Genomic DNA, 21,557 nt, shown 5'->3' with positions numbered 1-21,557 from the left:
AAGTTTTGCTGTTTAAATTCCAATTTATTTTGGTTTTTTTTTCATGTACTTAATGGATTTGAATTTGGATCATGAGAACTGGGGCAATACTAGTGAATTCTAACAAACTTTAAAAAAAATCAATTACAATAGTTGGGCTTCTTTTTGTACTTTGTTACCACAGTTATTTCCCTGTTCTTAGAAGTTTACAGCAGGCACTGAAAGTGAGATGTGTGTTACTTTTTCTGAAACAGTTCAGAGCAGTCTGTAGTGGAGCTTCTTTATTCTTCTGTTCCCATTTTCTCTCCAGTCAGGTAATCTTTTAGTCAGAAAAAACCTAAAAGGATAGGAAAATAGCCTTGTGTATTTTTGAAACAAGCTTTCTTTTGTTGAGAGCAGAAAGGATCTTGTTGTAATTGCAGTCTAGAGTTGAAATATGTCTTGATTATAGTGCACTTTGCATAGATAAAATATAAAATGCTCTTTGTATGTAAGCACTTCTCTTCATTATGACAGCAAGGGCTGATACCTGGTTTTCTGCACTTCTGTTTGATCATTATCTTAAAATGTGATTTTTGCCTTTTATTGTCTTGTTAATGAATAAAAAAATCTGGTTTTGCAGCAGAGTTTTTAGAGAGAGAATGCCAGTGATCTTGAGCCAAACGATGCTGTTAGGAGAGCACCAATATCTGGTTTACTCTATGTTCACGAGGGTTAATAAACATCAACTATCCATGTACTGTTTTGTGTTTCATTGCCTTGCTTTTGTCATTCTTTTATGACTGCCTCAAAAAAGCTAAGTGTATGTGTTTCTAGAGTAGACATAAGGAACATACTTATCAGCCTGAGGAAATTCATTCATTACTCAGTCTCTTCGTAATTTTATTTTAAGAATTATTTGATTTTTTTCTCCAATGATCAATTAATCTAGAAAATAAGTAAATTTTTTTAAATTTGCACTTATACTGAGGATTTGCTGACATCTTGAAACATGTGATTGGGACTTAATATCCTTTTGTTCTGTCACTGATCGAAAAGGTTTAACCAAATCTCAGTAAAAGCCAGGGGTTTTTGTCACAGTTGTATCAAATTTTGATAACTGTGTCACTTTGGTTGAAGGGATGTTTTTCATTTTTCAGTCACTGGATGTCTTTGAGTGATGTTGCCATGTTTAAAAGTCTAAGGCTTAGGGTAACATTCAAATAAAATTATAGAACATCATATGAGAGCATTCCTGTTTAGGGAATTGATAGGGCTTGCACTAGCAGTAGGAAATGAGTTTTGGACTTTGGGTCCCTGGCCAGTCTTCATCCCTCTTCCCTGCAGATCTGTAACACACGGTGCTGTGGTGTACATGTAAGTATGGATTTCAGTTTTGATACAGACAAACTAAACTTCTCTTCTCCTTGGTATACATTCTCTTTAGACTTGGGTTATAAACTGTCATTTTGACCAATAGAAATCTAGCCTATACAGTCAATAGTGTCTAGAGAATGATTTATTTAATGAGCCTCCAGAGCAAATGGAATTGCTCCCCAGACTCCTCTGATTGCATTGACCACCATTGATGATAATGAGAGATGTCTGGATTTAGATGCTCGGAGTGGAATCTTATTTCTTCAGGTGCAGTTAGTTACTATTCTACTTCTGTTGAACTTTCTTAGTGAATAAAAATAGAGAGAGGACCCCCTCCCTCCATCCCCACCCCCCAACAAGCCACAAGTGATCCATAGTAAATGTGCTGAGCAATGCCCCCCCAGTCCCTAAGCAGTGACCAGCAGCACCCACACAGCTTAGAGCAGTTTGTGTACTGAGCATGATTTCTGTGGTCTGGAATATCCCTTAGCTAACTTTAGTTCTGGTGCACCTCCTCACTGGCACAGCATGGGAAACTGAGAAGTCCTTGACTCAGAGTAAGCCCTAATTAATGTGTTAACAGCATCATTCTCATACTAAATCCAAAACACAGCACTGTACCAGCTACTGGAAAGAAAATTAACTTTATCCCAACTGAAACCATCAGAATAATTTAGATACAGAAAGAAATATTGCAATGTTTTGTAGTAGCTAATAAAATCTTTTGTAGGTGACCAAGCATGTGCCTAAGAAAAATTAAATTGTTATAGAGGAGGCTTTAAAATATGCTGTGCTCATAATTTGATGCAGTGTCTGGAGGCAGAAGACAGCCTGCTGTGGTTTGTTTTACTTTTCCAAGTCTTGGTGCATGTAAATGTGGGAAAAAAATGTGTACATAAATTGTGTATTTAGCTAAATTATATGAAGGCAAGCTTTGACTGCTGAAATTAAAATCCTACATGCCAGATTTTAGTTCCTCAGACCCACACGTTATGCTCATATGGGTAGTTAGTACACAAGGTGTTTGACTGATATAAAAAATATCTGATTTTCTTCCAGTAGATAAAACCTTCTCCAGCACTAAATGGTTGTTGCCTCATGTAGTTTGGTAACCCTGGAACTGGAGGGGAAAAGGTTTTTTATACTGCTGTGGATTGGTCTGTGCTGACTGCTACACAATGTAATTGTTTTCCAGCTTGGTTTTAGGTGATGCCTCTGATTTGTACCTTTGAGGTAGAAATTGGGCTACAGGGTGGTAATTAAGGACAAATTTTTGTTGTTGGCAGATAGAGAAGTATTTATTTGTGCTCCTAAATACAACTGTGCTTGCAAAAAGATAATCTTGAGTTGAGGTTATTTTAAGAATGAGCTTAAAAAAAGTTGCTTGGATAAAGATACGCCAACTAAGCAGTGTCAATAGTAATGATTTGAGTGACTGCCTAGGAAATGAATGAAAAAGAGAACCAATTATTTCAGCAGATACATGACTGTGTGTGATAAATTTATGAATCTGAAGCTGTTATCTACACAGGCTCAACAGTTTTAGACAGGAAATTACCCAATGACTTTTTGAAAAAAAAAGTGTTAAGCCATTACTTCTTTGAATTTTGCAGATGTGGAACTAATCAGGTGGTCAGTCAAGAAGCTAGACAAAGTTAGTGCACCATTTTGCTTAGGTAATAGACTTTAAATAAATAAATTTCCCAGTACTGAAAGGAATAGATGCATAAAATCTTACAAGAATATATAAAAATAGTTTTAACTCAAATATGAAAGTTTTGTGGAAGTGTGAACCTGAGCATACAGGGCTTGCAAGACCTTTTAGCAAATTATTTTCCATCCTAATATGAATGCTGAATATCAGATTTGATAACAAATTTAATGGGGCTCCTAGTTATATGTACAGATACTAATCTGCAAATATGGCAAGTGCTATAAGGAAGGTCGCTGTCAGTGCTGACATGATGCCCATTGTTCAGTGACTGGAGTGGCTGGGGAACATAATTTCTTGTAGCTTTGAAAGTGTATATTCTGTTACATCAAACTGATAATTATGGGGCACACATGACCCATGCTTTTCTGCTCTGTCTGTTGAAAACTTTCCTTCAAGGGTGAGCATACGCCTGCCAAATGATCCTTTTGAGGTCCATCCTCATTCCATAGCTAAAGATCTTGTATGTGTTTATGTGATCAGAACTTGTTGAAAAAAGCTTTTCCTATCTGTATCTTTCCCTATCTGGAACTTCCTATCTGGAATATGGGAATCTGGTATTAGGCTATACCAGTTGCAGATTTATAGCTTTTAGATGTCTGTATTTATATCTGTCCCTTTTTATTTCTACTATAATTTATAACTTTTTATATCTTCTAGTGAAGGCTATCTAGTACAGTATGTGTGTCTTAACTAACATTTATAAGATAAATTAATCTGCATTACCCAGATACTCATGTGAATGCACCACATAAAAGCAGAAGATAAGTTCCTTGCTACAGTACACTCATCTACACCAAGTGATCTGTCTCCTAAGCCTCTTTGGTTCTGGCTTTGGACCATTGTTTTTGTCCCACTTATCATTACCCAGAGTTTTGTTTCTCATAGGGAGGAGTTGTCTAAGAAAGCCTCAGTGTCACCAGGGTACCCAGTATCACTTTTAGCACATTCAGTATCATACAATGGATGTGGCAGTTCATTACAGCAGACACTGGTGCATGAAACCTCAGAAAACCTCAGAAACCTCAGAAACCTCACTTCAGACCACTTGTCTGGTCTGAAGTGACATCACCTGCATCCTGCAGCCATGCCTAAAGGAAAGAGAGGTCCCTAAAAAACTGTGTCTTTAGTGATCAAGTTAAAGCTTGGAGAGTTTACTTGCAGTTTTTTTTTTTTTTAAACAAAAATTCACACTGCTGCTAATGCCTAGACTTGCACATTCCAAGATCCAAGTCACAATTTTTGGTAGGGCTGTCTTTGTCTCAACTTTTTGGCCTCAGTGTGAATCAGTTCATTGCTTAAACAAGATACATTTCTTGATCTCTTTCTCCCTTGCCAAAGCCATGGCCTGTTCACCTCACACATAAATTATAAATGTTGCGGATTTTAGAAAGCTCAGAGAGCTGAACAGAGGCAAAGTGAGGATGTCTTGATGTGTGCCATACAGTTAAAAAATTGGAGAGAATCCTTGCTGTCAGGTGTGACCAGTGGTAAGTCATCTCAATAGTGTCATGATGTTGCTTCAGTATTACTGTTTCATAGTAACTTTGGCAATTTCTATTGATATTTAGAATATATTCCACCAACTTTGGTGGAATGTATAGATGATACCCAGCTTTTCTGTGAAGAATTTTTTTGTTTTGTGGAAACTGTCAAGCACAGTACAAGGAAAATGTACTTGCTCCTGCAGCATCATTACTCTTGAGCAAGTTCATATCAGGATTCATAAGACCCTCAAAAGTTCTTACAAAAATCACCAAAAATTTTTGGTGATTTTTCAGATCACTTAATTTGAGTCTGACCTTTTACAGGTTGTTGCCATAATGCCCTTTTAATAGATTGCAATTAGAATGGATGGTAATAGTTTGTGGGGTTTTAAGCTGTTTCTCTAAAATAGTTTAAAACTAAGCAATTAGAATGATCCTGCAAGCATCTACCTGCGTGATATGTGCTGTCTATAATTTATTTTGTTCAATGAACTTTAATTGAACCACTTCAATTAGGAGCATTAGAATAAACAGGAAGGAACAGATTCCTCTGCCTTCTTGTTTCTGCAGATTTCAAACATGTCTAATTTTACCTTGGTACTTCTTCTAGCAAAACAGGTTGCTCGTTATGTTTTTTTTTGTTGTTGTTTTTTTTGTTGGTTTTTTTTGTTTTTTTGTTGTTGTTGTTTTGTTTTGTTTTTTTTTTTTTTCTTTATGCACATCCTAGAGTAATGGTATTAGGAAAGAATGAGGCTGACCATGGAGTTCACTCCCCAGTGTACAAGAAGGCTGTTCTGCAGGATGGTTTTCTGTAATGAAATGTCCCAATTCATGGCTTCTTCCCACTGAGAATGACCACACAGCCTGTCAGATACTGGCCCTGCTAAAATCCTACTTTCTTGATCAAAGATAAGAAGAGCTGAGTCACAGGGATGAGAGAGCTCTCAGTGATGTGTGTAACTGCACATGTGCCAACTTGCACCACGGAGCTGTGTTGTTCTCTGCCATCTGCCACTGCAAAAAGAGAGAAACAAACAGGATTACAAGAAAGCAGCAAGAAAATATCCAACCTGTCCCAAGGCTGTGTTGTGTTATTATGTAGCTGTTGTGACTATTTACTGCAAGAGCTGCTTCTCAGCATAAAGTAATGAGTTAGGTACTAAAAGTAATTTCTGTGGGCATTAAGGCAAGTGATGTGAAAAGTACAGCTCAAGATTTTAGTGTACAGAGCTGTTAAAGAGGGGTGTTAATTTTCTAGGAAACTAAGCAGTACATCCTGAAGCATTCATGATTTGCTTTACCCTTGGGGAAAAAAAAATTAGTCTAACTTAATTGCTTGCTCAAATATCCTTTGTTAAGAAGATGAAATGTGCATTAATTCATCTTTTGTAAAGGAGGAAATATTCCAGAGCTTCTGGGTAGAAGAACAGGTGGCTGCAGGATCACAGATTCCATCTTCAGTTTAACAGGTTCATGCAGAGATTGGAAATTAAAATGCAGACATCTTTGTATCTGATCTTTGCTGCTTTTCAGGAGTAACCAGAGCATTTGCAGCTCCAAGAGGAGCAGCAGCAGGGCTTGGCCAGCAGCTGCTGGTGTCCTGTGAGGGGTGGGGAGCTGTTCCCTGACCCTTCCAAGTGAGAGCACACACCCAGGGAATCTTTCTAATGATGAGTTGGTGAGCCTGACTCTGTTGCTGGAAAAAGTGATGTTCATTTGCTATTAAACCATCCAGTTCTTTTCTCTCCTGGGCAAAAAGGTTCACTAGATAGGAAGGAGTATTCCCACATGCTTGATCCTGCCTGTGGCTATGCTGGAAAACAAAATGCTATTTTCTCTCTTTTCTTCCCCTTCCTGCTTTTTAAAAAGACTTTTGAAGTAGAGTAAAGTCACTTTGTCAAATGCACAGTATAGATTAATTAGTATTTGTTCAGAGCTTTGGATGTCTTAAACCTTACTAGGGATTAGTGCTGAATTTTAGTCTTCTTGTATTGACTTGATTATGAGCAGCATCTTGATGGAAAAGTTTTTTTTACTCTTTGAGTCAGGTGCAATTTAGGATTTTATTCTCAAAGTTTGTGTATATTTTATACACATTTATCATGTATATTTGCATATTATGTTATAGAGTTTTAAGTAGCTATATTTTCAAAATAATTGAAGTGTTTTATATGAAAAAAATACATTTATGTTTCTATTTTGTTTTTGTCATCTTTAGACCAGTCAAGAGATTTCATAGGTATATGAATATTCTGAAGTACTCTTTGGACATCCATAGGCCAAATAGGGTACTACTTTTATCAGTAGAAATGAGAATATCCTTGCAGTAGTAGTGTTAGCAGTGGTATGTTTGAATGATTTTTCTCAGTATATTACATTGTCTTCTATCAGTAAAATACCAGAGTTAGAGTAAAAAATTAATTTAAAAAGTTTTTTGAGAAGAAAACTTAAATTCTTATAGGTATTGTCTATATTTAGGTGGGGAATTTGAGTTTAATGTTATAATTTTGGCTTGAGCAAAAGCAAAGCTGTTCCTTTTATGTATTGTCATGGTTCTTTTTTAAGGCAAAGAGATACTGAAAAGGTGTAATTCTAAATATGATGCTTCAATATTTAATCATATTTGTGGTTTTTAGAACTTAAAGTATGTTATTTGAACAAATGTTCCTTGATGCCTTATAGTAGCTAATGCTATTGAATGGAATCTGTATATTAAGTAATCTAATTCCTCTACAGATTTTATATCACCTATTACCACATAAAAAATGACATGAGCTCATGTAATTGAATGGCTTCCACATGACTTATCTAAAATGATATACTGATAACTTTGAGCTCAGCTGTAAAGATAAATGTTTGATTACATCTATATACTTTAGAAGATTTCATTTTTTGGAGGAGTTGGTAGTCTATTGGTAGACATAAGAGAAAATCTTTTTTATACAAGCAAAGTATACTTCATTTTAGAATCTTAAAAATTGAACTTCAGTGCTGAAGCAAAGTCTAGGTGCAGCATTATACTTTGGGAGAACAAGAACATAAACCTGAGTAAAGAAATCTGAATTTCTGTTTGTTTTTTTTTCCTGATCAGGCAGTCAATTCATGGATATTTGTGAAATATTTCAAATTACCATGTTGTCTCCATTTACTAATACTGTGGGGTCCAAAACTTTGATCCTTATATCATCTTATCTTTAAAGCCATTACAGAATCAGCTGAAAAGACCTTAAATCAATGAAGTTACACACTTCTCTTGAGTTGTGTTTGTAAAGCACATTTATGTACAAATGTGTGTTCGTGTAATGTAAAACTCAAAGCTGGCAGCAAGCAACTAGGTTTTTATTTTCCTCAGTTTGAGTATGTTTGGAAAAATGATTTTGTTATTCAATATTTTTATTTGCAGAGAAGGTAGTATTCCTGACCCAATACATAAGAATTTATTCTTCTGTTTTTATTCAGTTTGACAAAGGATATGCTTACAGCATTCGCCACAACTATGGGAAAGAAGGAAAGAGAACTGATTATACCCCATACAGCTGCATGAAGATTATCATGTCCAATCCACCAAGTCAAGGGGATTATCATGGTGAGTTCCTTAAGGGGAAAAACCCCAAGCATTTACAAACAACAGAATCTCTTGGCTAGAGAAGTTACTCCCTCCTGTAGTCTTTTAAATTGTGTATTGAATTTCCAGACCATAGTGGTCTTAAACTATTCTCTTTAGATCAGACTTGATAACTGCTGTTTTTACCTACATTGTGTCATGTAGCTCAAGGACACTTTAAATGTGCAGATTTTTAAAGAAATTACCAATTGGAGGTGTTCTGAGACATGAATTCAGTCATACAGGAAGTCTGAAGTTTGCTAGGGTATTTTAAGAACTCATACAACTGTATGACTAGACATGGGAAACCTACACTTGCTTCACTGCTGTTATGCTAAAACTGAGTGTGTCATTCAGTTGTGTCTCAAAACTCACTCTAGGAGTTTTTCCCTCCACTCAGGTAGTGGAACTTTCTAAGTTACTTATAAGGTGATATTTTACAATGGACTATGCTTTTAAAGACCAGTTGACCCTCATTACTTTTATTTTCTTGGGTTTTTTCCACAGCTATTAAATGTACCAACACTGCCACTGTTAGTAAGGAACTAATTTAAACTCTTTTCCTGTCAGTGAATAAGAATTGTGGCCTCTTTATGGTGGGATATTTTATGTGACTCTTGAGCCTGTGGTGCCCTGATAACTCTGCAGTAAAGTAATTATTTACAGGAAAAAAAAAGGCAATTGTACACATGGGTAATTAACTTTCCTATTAATAAGCTGTTAGACAATTAGGAACAGCTTAGCTGGTCTCTTGAGTACCTTACTGCACTAACTCCTGAGTAAACAGCCTTGTTTGTGAGCTTGCTTATTTTTTACTGTCAGGGTGCCCATTCCGCCACAGCGATCCCGAGCTGCTGAAGCAGAAGCTGCAGTCATACAAGATCCCTCCCAGTGGAATAGCTCAGGTAAGGCATGTTTTACTTGACACTTTCATTAATAAGGCTCTGCTTTTCAATTTTACTTTCTATTTGTGTAGGAATGCCATATGCAATTTGTCACTGTGTATTGTGAAATATTTCTTCTTATAAAGGTTTTATACCCGAATTTTAACTTTCTGGCTGCAATGCTCCCACTGATGTGATGCTTATTGTCACTACCTTTTATTGTTTAATATTGTGAGGAGGTTTATTCCAATAGTGGATACAATCCAGATTTTTTTTATACTTTGTTTTACTGCACTGTGATTAGAAAATAAGTTTAAATAATTATGGCAGTGTTTTAGAGAATTTAGTTTTATTCTTGCAGTGACTGGTGGATGACTACTATGTAGCCAGTACACAAATGTAATTCTTTTCTATAATAAACTTCTAAAATCCATACATTCCTTATTATCAGTTGTGCTGACTTCCTCTGAACGACAAAAGCATATAAAACACCTAATGAAATTAAGCAGAAGTTTTGATCAGTTTTTAAAAAATGTAAACTTAAATTGAAAAATCTGTCTTATAGATAGAATAAAATGTAGGAATTAGAACTTTGAGATGTGTCCTGAAGAACTGTGTCTCCCACTGCATTCTCTAGCAAGATCTTAAGGCAGTAAGAGTATGTCATCATTTTCATTGAAAGAAGAGGTACTGGTGAGATTTAAGCTGAGACCAAACAGTTCTGTGTATTTACTGGCTGGAACCTGCTTTAGATCCTTAGGAAAAACCTGCTTAAAGTTGTTGTATTTAGTTCATATGGAATGTCACCATTGTTTGTCAGGCATCAACAGACTGTTGTACCAGATGGAAAAGAATGTGAAAGTTCCACTTAAAGAAGTCCCTCTTGGAAGGACTAATTAAGATACAAATTAAAAGAGAATAGTTTTAAAGAGTTTATTGTTCACTATAGTAATTCTTGACAAATTCCTGAAATACTCATATTTTTTGTAGGAGTATTTTTACCTTTTTCTCTTTTTTCCATGTTTTCTTCTGGTTCATATCAATAAGCATCTGTCTATCTGACTGGCCCTAGAGATCATTTCCTTTGGCTTTTTTCCATATATATATAATATATATATATATATATATATATATATATATATATATATATATATATATATATATATATATATATATATATATATATATATATATATATAAGAATTGATGCTGGTCTAGGATTTTTTATCCTGCTAATAATTGGAAAGATTGGTGAGGATTTACAGGCTTAGATCCCTTGCTGTATGTGTGGGTCAGATTTAGTAGAGGTTATTTCTTCAGTGAATTTGTACAGTAAGACAGTATCTTCATATTTAATGTAGTTCCTTATTTAATGTGAATGTGATTTTATTTTTGTGTGTGTATGTGTTTAGGGTTTTTTGTTTGGTTTTTTCTTGTAAAGTAGAATTTGAATTCATTAGCAGTCTTACATTTTTTTATCAAAAGTGACTAAGAGAAACTGTCTCCATCAACATCTTGTCTGCCCAGAAATGGATATTGTCCTTTCCATGACTTTTGTGGTGTTTAAGTGCAATTAGGGTAAAGGGCTCTCCAGTGTTCACTCCTAGTTTTAAACAAAAAAACCCCACCAAATTATACACCCTCCATGCAAAACCTAATAAAAATAAAATAAAATAATGTAAAATAAAAAATGTTGGCTGTGCCTGGCTTCTGAGAAATTAATCTTTTACATCAGACAGTCTTTGAGATATCCAGTAGGAGAAGAAGAAGAAGAAGAAAAATATTTGCCATCAGTCTCCAAGTTGTCATTATTGCTGCCTCTCCTTTTTGTTCTGTTTTCATGGTCCAGTAATGTTTGTGTGACTAAGAACAGGTCAGGATCCTTCAGTCCAGATGGGGCTTTTAGGAGTCTTCTCTGATGTTGATGATGGTTACTGAGTATCAGAAATGCTTTTTTCCTTTAGCTCTGTGAATAGACATTAGGAGTGGATGGTTTACCAATCTTTCAATGGTCTCATGTAGCTAGCCTGGCATTCACTCAAACCATACCCTCTGACTCTTAGGCTGCCTGTTAACTCCAGGTCCAACAAAAGCTCCCTTACAAACTGGTAGATACCTATTTTTAATTAATGGTTTGGAGCTTGACCTTTCAGCTTTGTATTTCAATAAAAAGTATGTTTTTTTTCTGGGGCTCAGGACCTCTTATGCTCATTCCCTGTTCTGTTCCAGAATTCTGGGAATGATGCATAATTTTTCAAACATCTATTTTGAATTTAGCCATGCACTGGGGAATTGGTCTCCCGATGTGATTTTCATCTTTTGGTTAGAGTGCTCCATGTCTGCCATCCAAACCCACAAACAAGGCCCTTCCTTGTCTTAGGAGCTTGTTCCTCATGGCTGTTATGATGTGAGCCACAGTGGGGGTTAGTGTCTAGCCCTAATGGTTATGGTTTTACCCAAGGTGATCAGTTTTCTAGGGTTGTTCTCAGCCTTCTGTTTCTGGGGCTGTCCATACTCTTGCCATGCACCCTTTCCTTTAAGGTTCATAAGAATTTCTGAGTTTTTCCAATTCAGATGAAGCATTTGATTGCTGCATAGTAGGAACAAACCCCATCCTAAAGGGCTTTTTCACAAGACTGGGTGTGAAAAGGGAAAGATGATGTGATGATGGTAAAGAGCAAATGCTGCCAGATCTCACATGACTTCAGTAGTCAGTCTGAGCATTAGACTGCTTTCATTGCATTCATTTTGTAGTGCTGTCAGTAATGAAAAAAGGGATCAAAGCATTTGAATATGTGACTCTCCTCACTATTAAGTATTTGGATCTGACCTGTTGTTCCAGTCCATATTTTCTGAGGCTGTATCTTGTCTAGGATTCTATCTGCTGAAGAAATCATCTCAAAGTAATGCAGCAGATGACTTACAGGTCTTGTCTAGTTATCTAAGTGCTTGAGGCAGAGAGCTAATCCTGATGTTTATTCCAAGAACTGAATTATTTAACTTGTACTAATTTCACATTTTCCTTACGTTAGTCTATATTTGTGATAGTAGCTTTTTTTTTAATGCTTCTTGGACAAGAAGCATTGGATGAGCATCTGATGTATGGATGTGTAAGTGCATGACATTTGAATTTATAGTGTATAATTTTTCATTTCTGTCTCTGGTATACTGCTAATTAGGTAAAATCCTCATGAAATCAGGTTTGATAACAGCTAATCAATGTGAAGAATATAAAGATTAAAAATATGTTCAGATATGTTTTTACATATGAGACATTGAACAAGTGCATGTAGTGACAGGACAAGGAGGAAGGGCTTCAGACTGAAAGAAAGGTTTAGATTAGATAAAAGGAAGAAATTCTTTACTGTGAGGATGATGAGTCACTGGGACAGGTTGTCCAGAGAATTTGTGGATTTCCCATCCCAGGAAGTGTTCAAGGCCAGGTTGGATGGGGCATTGAGCAATCTGGTCTAGCGAAAGGTGTCTCCATCCATGGCTGGTGGGTCTGAACTAGATGATCTTTAATGTTCCTTCCAACTTAAACCATTTTATGATTCTGTGATTAATGCATCTGTTCTGATGCTGTACTAAATGCACTGTAATTTGTTGCCTCTACATCTTACATATAGAGAGATAGAAATGATAGGCTTTGAATTAGTTATTTCAAAATATCTATTATTTGTTTCAGAAAGTTTTCTTGCAGAAATTGCCTTCTTCCCAAATCATGTCAATAACAATAGCAAAAGCAAAAAGTAGTAAAAATTTCTGATTCTACAAACAGGAGAAACAGAGAGTCTAGACTAGTTCTTTTTGCTTTTCTACTAGGAGTAAAAACATTTTAGGGAAAAATCCTTACGTTGGTGAACAGCAGATAACTTCAGAAGAAGGCTTGTTCTTTCTAGTAGAATTTTCCTCTTAATTTAAAAATCTTTTTCCTCCCCCCATAACAGGGTTAAATTAAAGGTTTTGATAAAGTCACTCACTGAATTTTGTGTAATATTTTTCAACAGATTTAGGGTTTTGGTGGACTGGAGATTCTTCACAGAGATGGAAATAAATAAACCAGTCTGTGCCTAGGCCTCTGATACAGCTGTATGTTTCTATGAATGAAAAAAATCCCATCAAAGAAAATAACTGCCAAACCTGCAAAAAAACCCACCACAAGACCACCACGGTGGAAGAAAACATAACACTTTCCTTGTTGATCTAATATTGTAAAAGTTTTAGGATATTGCTGTCTGTAAAACTATTTTTCTTGCAGCTAAAGAAAGTTTCCAGGAAAAGTTAGAAATTAATCACACACAACTGAGTCTATGGTAGAAGGATTTTCATGATAAGTTAATTCTGCAATGTAAAAAAAACCCCAACCCAAACTCACTTTGAGTAAGTTGAAAATAACAGTGGATAATTATAGAGCCCCAACTGTCCTGCTCTGCAACATCTTCACTTTGAGTGCTGAGGATCTGTAAAAGCAGGTGGCTGCATACATCTGCCAAACATCATGTCAGCCTCATTAGCAGTCTGTAGAGCAACATCAGAAAAGCAAGTTGCAGATGGCAGTGAAGAAAAAGGCACATAAGGACTAACAGGAAAAGTCCTTGAGTGTGTACCTCTGCTTACAGAATAAAGCAATGCAGTGTAAATGGCTCAATGTATGTAGAGGCAAAAGATTGCTGTGAATGAAGCTTTGAGTGCAGGTCTGTTTCTGGGAAATACTAGGCAAAAACAGCTGCAAGCTTGCTTTCATTATGGACAGAAATGTAGCAGAAAAGATAATATTTATTAGGGATGGTAAATCTTTTTTATTTTAATAGTTTTTCTCATACAGAAGACTCCTTTCTAGCTGGGCTTCATTCTGTTGCAGGGTTTAACCTTTTTTGTTTCCTCTTAGCAACTTCTCCCCTGATAAAGCAAGTTAATCTACTAAAGCTATTCTTCTTCAAATATGTTAAATGTGCCCTTAATTCCCCCTCCCTTTCATATGTGCAAAGTGGAACCTGGACCTCCATGATGTGTACAGTTGAAACTTAGATATACATATACTAACTTTTTTGTCTCTTTTAGGGTTTACACTAAGAATTAGTGCATACCTGAGTTTGCTTGCTCAATTAGGGTTCTGAGATTTAAAATGTTTACACCTAAATTTAGAAAACTTTTTATTTATATCATTTTATTGCATGTAATCTTGATTAAATAAGAGGAATTTGGGGAAAATTGTGAATATTTATGAACTAGATTGAATTAGTCGACTTATTTCAACTGGGAAATTCAGGTTAGACAGGTCTGAATGCTACAGAATATAATGAATGTTTCTTTTATCTAACCAACAGACAAATAGGTCTTCTGATAATCATTTCATGTTATGTGAAAAACACTTTTTAAGAAAGTATATACATATAACATGGTTAGCATTTTCTTTAAAATAGAGATGGCTCTTTTGTATGACATGGATTATATTGTAAAGAACAAACAAGCAAATGTAGGGCAATAGGAAATTGAGGTGTTAAGAATAGATGAGGTTTTTCAATCCTGAACTACTAATTTTTTCAATTTCAAGGAGAGAGGAGAAAAATGGAAATATATTTATATACACAGATAGTGGCAGATTTCAGACTTCATTGCCTGGCTGGCCTTGGCCTTTGTGTTTTACAGAAGGTTTAGCAGGAGGTGGCAAGAGAGATAGAAATGTAATCAGTTGGGCTATTACAGAGAAATAATGGGGCTAAGTACTTTCCTGGCAGTGTGTTGCTGTTTTTATCCATTCAGTAAATGTAATTTATTTATATATCTGTCAATAAATACAAGGCACCATCCAATAATGAGTACAGCAGGGATTTAAGATGTATATTGCTGTGTTTGACACAAAGGTCAGCCTTGGGAAATGGCTTGAAATTAACATTTCTTGAAAACTATTTTTCCTTCCACAGAGGCTATCTCTTAATTCCAGCAATTTTCTCTGTTTGATAAGCAGAGAGAGCATACATTTTGATTATATAAAGGAGGGAGGAGGTAATGAAACTTTAAAATATTTCAACCAGCATTGCATTCTGGTGATAAGAATGGGACTTCATGCAGCACAGAAGAGATTACCTGAAGTAGAATTGGAAAGCAAATTGTATTTACAAAAGATGGCATGATTTTCCTAATGCGTGTTCAAAACAGCCTATTCACTGACATATTCTGCTGAGCTTGACTAGAAATAGCTTCATTTCTAAAAGGACAAATCTGATTGAAGGTAAAAGCATTCCCCTCTCACAGATACTTGTCTAAAGGATTTGCATTAAATTTTCTTGATGGGAGCACAGTAGTATTTTGCTGTGCATCTGCATAAACTGGTAATGGGGAAAATAAAAATACAAATCATGTCCTTGATTGCTTCATGCTTCAACCACTTGAATTGCTAGATTTATGTCTGCAATTATAGAAGAGATGTTGCAGTATGATAGTTTGACAATAACTGTCACAACGATATTACCAAAATATAGATTCAACTTATTCTTGAAGTTAAGAGTATTGAAATTGCATTTTAAGGGTCGGGCGTACCTTCCTGTGGTTTTATCTTGTTTTTAACTTAGCCAGGGCATTTTTAAAATGCTGTCAGTTATTTGTAGGATTCTCAGGTGTGGTGTGCTGCAGATGTCCATGGCTGTTGTACAGGGCTGTCCTGGAGCTCCCTGTTGCTGCAGGTGTCAGTAAGTTTTATGTGTGCTGCTTGTGAGTGTCTCGTGTCTCTCCCGTGCAGGTGCTGGAGCTGGTGAAGGGCATGCATTACCAGCTGGCCTGCCAGAAGTACTTTGAGCTGACCCATGATGTGAGTAGCTGCTCCTCTTTGATCACCCACTTAGTCTTGAGGAAGGCCTTGGAAATCATGAATGAAGCCCAGAGGCTGTTTTCAGTTTGCCCATGCATCATTAGCTGTTTTGCCTTGTTAGTTATCCTTTCAGTAATTTCAAATATTCCTTTGTAATTTTCTGCATTTATATATTGATGTTATTAATACCCTCAATATTACAAGGTGTTGTAAAATACTATGCTGTCTTTCTGAAAAAGTCAATATGGTTGAATCTTACCTTTTTCAAGTAATTTAGCTTTTTCAAGATCCTGCTTTTAATCAAATGTGTAGGCTTTCATACATTGAGCAAGTTTGATGTGTTTAGATAGAACACATAAAATCCTTAGAAAAATAAAGGGAAAGTATCTAAAACCTCTTAATTAAATCTCCCAGCATTTTCATGGTACCTTTTGTTAATTTTTATTTGGTGTTTATTCACATATGTAGTCGTGTGTGATTATTTTTTTAAATCAAGATGGGCATTCTCAGAGCTTTCCCATTTGTTTAATTGTAAGCAAAGTTATCTTAAAATTTTCTCCAAAAAATTTTAACATAATAAATGGTCACACTCCATCTCCTGTGTGATTTCTTGATTCAAAGAACCAGTGTTTTTACTGGTTCAAGGTTCCTTGTCATCAAAAAACCCCTGTGAAGCACAGCTCTTCTTACAGCTTTGTTCTCTTCACAAACCAAAAATGGAAGCATCCCTTTCAAACAGCAGACTAGGGAACAGCCTTACTAAGGATATGGATGAGGACTGGATGACCCACCCAGAGGCATTTACCACTGACTTTTTTGTTCTTAACTGATTTTCACAATTGATTTAAGTGGAACTGTTTGTCTTCACATATTTCCAGATGTCATATGTATGAATGTATAGCAAAGGTGTAGCCTGAGCCTGTGTCCACTGTTGTTTTGGCTGTATTTTGAGAGGAACACTTTGTCTTATGGTCTTGGAAAATGTGAGAAAAAGTCTACTAATCTGGAAGAAATTCAAAATAATGTACAGTTTTAAATTTAGGTCACACTTGCTCTGTGTAAGCCCATGTCAGTAGAAATAATAATTTCCCAAGATGACTGTGGACCCCAAGGTCAGCATTCATCAAAAGATAAATCAGTACTATGCATTTTAGGAAAGCTGTCTTTCCATTCTTCTATAGGAAATTCCAGAAAAGCATTATTTTTATCAATTTTGTGGTAATATAAATATCTGTCTTTGCTGCTTGCACTCACAATCATCTTTCTGCTTTGCCCTTGATATCATTTCAGTAAGAGAAAGCAAAATACACACACACACACGCTGTAGTTTGAATTGCACATGCTTATGATGGCATTTTTTTTACAGAATTTAGCTGCTTGTTACCAGCCTGCTTGGACTGATTTTTCTATTCTGCAACTCTGTGCTTTATTATTTTTTTTTTCCAATGGGGAGGTAAAAGATGTGTCTCTGAAGCTGGTGACCTTTACTTGCAATCAAACCTTTCCTTTCCTGTATATCACTAGCAGAGTTTTTCATTGAAGGAAAGTTCACAAGAATCAAGTGGCATAACTTTGATTGTTTCTTTGAGCTGGGGAACAATCTTATGTAAAATTTTCATGGAAGTAATGGACTTGCTCACATGGAGAAATTTAATTTAAATTATGTAAAAATTTTATGAAGAATGTGTTGGAGAGTTATTGGTGTTGCCTGCAATTCTTATTCTTATAAGTTATGGTGTTTATGTGGGTAAGATTGACTATGAATGACTTTGTAATGGAGACTTGTTAAAGATTTTATTTCTCTAAGTTCACAGGGTCAGCTTCAATAGTCTAGTGCTTGGCACCAAGGCTGTGCTAACACAGGCAGCTGGACTAGAGTGAGAATGCTGAGATAGATTTTTGGGGGGTGGTGATGGGGGTTGTGTCCTTGCACGTCAGTGCTGTGTTTGAGCAGCATGGGCTAACAAAAACTGCTGCTCTGGGTAGTCTGTGTAACCTGGGCTTGTTAACTTCAGTGCTGCACCTCTCCTGAGCTTTGGTTGCACTTTTTCACAACCACAGAACAAAAGCAAACATTGTTTGTGTCTCCCAGTGCATGGACCTGGCAGGAGCTAAGGTACATGTAGGCAATTTGTTAACTCTTCAGTAAGGGTGCAAAAGGAAAGCTCTAGCACCATCATCACTCCACGTGGTTTTTCTCTAATATCAGCTGTAGCATTATTAGCTGTCATTTTAAAAGTTCTTGGTTAAAACTCTAAGATGTTATAGCTTCAAAATTATTATTTCAGGATTTTCAAAACAATATTTGCTATAGCAGGAATATTAAACTGGAGTTTGTATGAGAGCCAGTATGTGTAAAATGTGCTGAATCCAAAGTCTTGTGTTAGTGTCACCTACTTAGATGGATTACACAGTTGTGTCTGAAGTGCCAGGTCTTTTTGCTTGGTTAAAAGCGTAAAGTTTTAAAACTTTTGCATGTTAAAAGCTTAAAGTTTTGGCTGCACAGAACATGCATTTTACTTTGGCTATGGTGGATTCCAGATAGATTTACCAGTGTGAATTGGCAAAGCTGTTAGAGAAATCTGCTTTCTCTATTTCTTGTAGTAAGTCTCGGCTAACTTACAAACTAAGTTAATGATGAGGCTTTTAAAATTAATATGCTTTGATCTATATTACTTAAAAACATGTAAAACTTGCATAAAGTTGTATGGGCAGTCTAATGTAAAAAAATACTTCCATTTCTGTATTCAAATTTCTTGTGAATTTCCAGGCAGAGCAGAAAATTTTTATTCAAAGAAATGTTTACTGAACCCTATTGAAAATTACAGAGAACAGACTTTTCTATATCACTATATCACAAATGAAGATAATGAAAAAATCTTCCCCCTTCTCTTTTAAAGCTCTCAGAAAAACTTGATGGTTTGAAACTCTTATAATTAAGAGTTGTCTACGCTTCATCTGATAGAGTTTTATTTAAGTAGCATTCAAGTTTGAAAAGGAAAAAATGGTACATGGAATCATCAAATCAACAATTTTAACTAACAACCCATAGACAACTTTTAAAAACACACAAATTAAAACCCACAAATACCATCAATCACCTCTGAAGACATGGTTGTAGGCTCCATTCATACAATGAGCTGCTTCTACAGCTTGTTCCAGACTGTTGGGGAGAGAAGAGTTTAGAATAACATTAAAAGTTACAAAATAACTCTTAAATTGGTCTGATGAGAACTGAGATTTTAAGGTTAAAACAACCAGAGCTCATTAACAACCTCTAAGGGAAAGCCAGTTTTTCACTATATCACTTCTTTTTAAGCTTTTTTCATGTAAAGAGGTAATTTAGTTCCCATCTAATGAAAATTGGAGCATCGATGAAAGCTGGCTGGATGAAACTCATCCAGATAAAACAAAAATCAAATTCAGTGATGACTTTGGGTTAGGTTTTTTGTTTTTTTTTTTTTTTTTTCATTATTCCTTTGAATACCAAATTAGAGTGCTAGGACTGTTACTTTTAAGATTTTTCAAGCAAGGTCACTGACTACAGTTGCTAATTCATGTCTGAATTAGATTTTGTTATCCATGTCACCATTTTCTAATGGAGCTAAGCTAGGCAGTGGTAATGCATTTAATCAGGGTTCCATTTAGAGCACACACTGATCCTCTGCTTTATGATTATTCACAAGCAGCTGAAATTTAAATTGGTGGGGTTTGGCATATTAAATTAGCCACAGTATGTCCTCAGGAGACTCAGTGTGTGTGCAGAGTTGCTTATTATGCCTGAATTGGCCACTCCCTTCTGGGAAAAAAGGAATGCAGTGGGAGCAGAAATTAACAGGTATATGACTCTGAGTGTTCCATGGTGTGTTGTACCCCATATTTGGTAAGTCTTCCAATGTATTTTAAGAGCAGTGTTTTTTTTTAAATGTTCCTACAATTCACATGAACTGACAGGCAGATGAAAGGTGCAGGTTGCCTTGAATAGGAGGTGAAAGCACCTTTTAAAGTAAGCATTTCCAACTTCTGGGCCTCCCAAAAGAAATACAAAAGTTATAACTCTGCTTCTTGGTCATTACATAAAATAGCTTCCTATTAAAGTTGAAAGCTTTCTTGATTTGAAATATTTGAAGAGCATCAAGTGAATGTTCATTTTTCAAATAATTCCAGAGTTGAAAGAATGCATTTGCTGAAGTAAAAAGTAGTAATACATATCTGCTGCTAGTTTTCTGTATTTTTAGCACTGAAGACTAAATGTTCTGTGGTACTGATTGTGCGTCTAGAGTCAGGTGCTGATGGTGGCACTGATGGAGCAAGGATAAGTTTGATCTCTGGGGCTTCTGTCTTAGCTCACTCCCTTGTAAATATTGCATTTGTACCTTCTTGGGAAACCAGGGAAAGACATGAAGCTCCCCTTTTCCATTTGCACTTTCACTCTTATACTAAAGATCTAGATTTATGCTGTGCAATTGCTGCAACTTCTAGCAGTGTTTTTCACTTTCATTTGCACTCTGAGCTTCTCCCACTCCTTCTTTTGGATGGTGAAAGTCCATTTTAAGGTGTAGGTTCAATAGTCCTACATCTCTAAAGAGATGCCATTTTACTTGTGTGCTTTTAGATGCTTTGAGGTGTTATTTTTTTACTATTGTAAAGACTGTGAAATAATGTTTGAATATGCCAAAGTTATTTTATTTCTGCAATGAAGGAAGAAAATTTCTGATGAAACTAGATTTGTGTTATGCTAACATTTACTGAAGCATTATTTACAAACTGATGCCTTTTTCTTCAACAAAATTGGAACTTACTAAATTGTTAATTAATCTGTTCTTGAATATGAAGATGATTTTTAGAAGTAAGTGTAATAACTTGGTATTCCTTTCCTTCTATGTGCAGATTGATGACATTGGGTTTTCTTTGAATCATCCTAATCAGTACTTCACAGAGAGTCAGAAGTTGTTAAATGGTGGTAGAGAACCGAAGAAGGAATTCAATAACTCAGGAAACTTTCAACAAAAAAATAATAGTCAGGAAAGCATAAATTCAAGTTCCACTCCTGCCTCTTCAAATGAAAAAGCTGATACTGAACTGGAAGGACTGGAAGCATACTTCGCTGAAGACTAAGCAGCTGTGTTATTTGGGTTATTTTTTCTTTCTTTTGTTATTTCCCTTCTCTAGCTGGATTTGTCCCTGTACTGAGGAATATGCACTTCACCACCTGGAAGACAGAAGCATTTAGTGCTTTGAGAAGGCTGAAAAAATGAAAGATATATATTGAAGCAGTAATTGCATCCAGTATTTATTCTTACTGCTTTAGGAAGCTGTTTTATAGGGTGTGTTTAAGGATGGGAAATGAAACTTTCTTCACAATTATTAGGTAATTTTTGTCTGATTTATCTTTTTTTAATTTTCTTAAAAATTTTCAACTATTTTCATCCCCTTGTGATCACTTTTCTGTGTATCATCGTAATAAAAAAATTGCAAACCAAAAGTTTTTTGTGTTAATTTTTTAGCTACACTGGGATGGTAATTAAGTAGGTGTTCTTATGATCAAAATTACCCTCTGGAGGAGTCTGTCTGGCTCTTCTGTATGAGAAGCTGAGGGAAATCAGCTTCCTAATTTGTACCTTGGCGCTAAATTTAGAGAGCTGGTTTTGATAGTTGGAAGAGAACCTAATCAGAGTTTAGACACCTGTATGTAAAAAAGTAATTAAAAAAAGATACTCTAGCA

General features: G+C 35.7%; 1 protein-coding gene across 2 annotated transcripts in view; it reads left to right on the top strand.

Annotated features, from left to right (window-relative positions):
• Positions 1-21,317, top strand: part of PRIM2 (DNA primase subunit 2) — a 90,665-nt gene extending 69,348 nt beyond the window's left edge. Inside the window, exons 10-13 of one of the 2 annotated variants that reach the window (XM_059468586.1) lie at positions 7,993-8,119; positions 8,960-9,042; positions 15,764-15,832; positions 20,723-21,317. In XM_059468586.1, the coding sequence (XP_059324569.1) occupies positions 7,993-8,119; positions 8,960-9,042; positions 15,764-15,832; positions 20,723-20,950 (507 nt within the window). In that variant the 3' untranslated portion in view covers positions 20,951-21,317. The remainder of the gene's footprint in view (positions 1-7,992; positions 8,120-8,959; positions 9,043-15,763; positions 15,833-20,722) is intronic. The other variant, XM_059468587.1, reaches the window with a different exon arrangement.
• The last annotated feature ends 240 nt before the right edge of the window (positions 21,318-21,557 follow it).

This window comes from Ammospiza nelsoni, chromosome 3, assembly GCF_027579445.1.
Source record: "Ammospiza nelsoni isolate bAmmNel1 chromosome 3, bAmmNel1.pri, whole genome shotgun sequence".
Classification (NCBI taxonomy): Eukaryota; Metazoa; Chordata; class Aves; order Passeriformes; family Passerellidae; genus Ammospiza; species Ammospiza nelsoni.
This window is presented reverse-complemented; position numbering and strand designations above follow the sequence as displayed.